The sequence below is a fragment of the Mus pahari genome, chromosome 10 (assembly GCF_900095145.1).
Source record: "Mus pahari chromosome 10, PAHARI_EIJ_v1.1, whole genome shotgun sequence".
NCBI classification, from domain to species: Eukaryota; Metazoa; Chordata; class Mammalia; order Rodentia; family Muridae; genus Mus; species Mus pahari.
Window position 1 is genome coordinate 78,177,016 of NC_034599.1, and position 2,043 is coordinate 78,179,058.

A 2,043-nucleotide genomic window follows, 5' to 3' on the forward strand; every position below is an offset into this window, starting at 1 on the left:
CCCACCCCCTCTCTCTCCCTCTTGAAGGCTAGCCTCAAACTCACAGAGATCATTCTGCTTCTGCCTCTCCTGAGTGCTGAGATTAAAGGTGTGTGCAGCCATGCCTAGCTGTGGCTTTCCTGTTAACCACATTCTGTGGCTAACTTCTTTGTTGTTTGTGCTCCACCTTGTACTTAACATCAAGATGAGATGTTTGGCTGTTCGGTGATATTGGCTCCGGTGAGTAAAACTGAACAGGACCTTTATTCCTTTGCTGAGTGTCCCTCCTTGGCTTAGGCTATTTTATGTTATGGTGATACATGAACAGAGAGAAAGGACTTATTTTAAGTTTTACTGTAATTCTCTAGGCCAGCTGGCTGTAACTACACTTGCTTCTGGCTGTTTTATTAACTTAGAGCAGATAATTGGAGAGCATCACATACTACCCATTTGTAGAATTCCTGCACACGGTAGGCTGTGGCAGGATTATTTGCCTGGGCTACATGCATGCACTGGATAGGCTGCTGCTATGGCTTTGGTGCAAGGCCCTGGCTTTAATCTCTAACATCAAAACCATAGGCAAAAGACAGAATAGGTAGGAGTGTATATTACTACGTGGAGCATGTCTTCCAATAAATATTTTTCTTTTCATGCTCCCCTTATTAGATTTTCTGTTATGAACATAAGGAAGAAGGTGGGGTAAGAGTGATTGAACAAGAGTGACAGGAAAGAGAGGATTCGTTTTGGAAAGAAGACAAGAGGAGGGTTCAGGGAAGGGAAGTGCATGCATGTTATAGGCAATGAGTGATGGTGTGCTGGAATCTGTAAACTGGTGGGGGCCTCTTCCACAATCTTATTTGCCTAAGTGGTGTTTTTAGAAATTGATTCATAGGAACATCATTGCTCCTGCCAACCTAACTCAAATGTGACTTGCATTGCTTTCCACAAATGAATGTAAGGATGGCTTACAATTACTGTGATTTTAAAAATATTCCCTATCAAAGGAATTGGTTGATAGTAGGCACAATGAAAAGGCGGGGTCGGTGGGGGGAGTGGTCTAGGAAGTGAACTGTCAAATCACAGCCTTAGCCATCCTTAATTGTCTTTGAATGTCTTTTCCTTGATGTTTTCTCCCTGGATAAGAAAGACGTCCCTAGAATTTTGTGGATATAGCAACATCATATTTAAGTTGGTTTTCTTAGATACTGATGTAGAAAACTTTAGGGATTTATACCTTTGAATTATTGTTATGGGGGCTGGAAATGGACACTTAGCTTCTCATGTTGGTATTTCTTTTGGAATATTCTCAGCCTGAGACTGTTAGTGTTAAATGGAAAAGTACTGCTCCAGTTTACAGAGGGAGACATGTCCTAAGCTCATTCTCTACTTTTTATGTAGGTGTTTCAGGTATTGAATGAGAAGAAACAGATAAATGCTATCAAATATGTGAACCTAGAAGACGCAGATAGCCAAACTATTGAGAGCTACCGCAACGAGATAGCTTTTTTGAACAAACTACAGCAACACAGTGATAAGATCATCCGCCTCTATGATTAGTATGAATTCATTTTTATTTTAAAAATAAAAGTTTGTTCTTTCCATAATTCTTAGGCAAAGAGTAAATCCTTAATGATGTAATGTGGGCATTTATTGTTTTGTTGCGTCTGTTTGTCTTTAATTGCAGCGAAATCAAAGAGCGGTACATCTACATGGTAATGGAATGTGGAAACATTGACCTAAATAGTTGGATTAAAAAGAAAAAATCCATCAATCCATGGGAACGCAAAAGCTACTGGAAAAACATGTTGGAGGCAGTACACATAATCCATCAACATGGTATTTTCATATCTCTTCATATATGTAAAGTTAAAACAGTTGTTAATTGTGCCATTTTAGAAACATACCCTTAACTGGAAGTTCATTTAGAGGTGAAGGCACAAACCCATTTCTTTTTTTTTTTTTTTTTTTTAATAATTTTATTAGATATTTTCTTCATTTACATTTCAAATGCTATCCTGAAAGTCCCCTATACCCTCCCCCCGCCCTGCTCCCCTGCCCACTCAC

General features: G+C 39.2%; 1 protein-coding gene across 2 annotated transcripts in view; it reads left to right on the top strand.

The window, feature by feature from the left end:
- Ttk (TTK protein kinase) overlaps positions 1 to 2,043 on the top strand; it is a 38,565-nt gene that overhangs the window by 25,034 nt on the left and 11,488 nt on the right. For both annotated transcript variants that reach the window (XM_021206667.1, XM_021206666.1), the window contains exons 15-16: positions 1,378 to 1,535; positions 1,664 to 1,815. In XM_021206667.1, the coding sequence (XP_021062326.1) occupies positions 1,378 to 1,535; positions 1,664 to 1,815 (310 nt within the window). The remainder of the gene's footprint in view (positions 1 to 1,377; positions 1,536 to 1,663; positions 1,816 to 2,043) is intronic.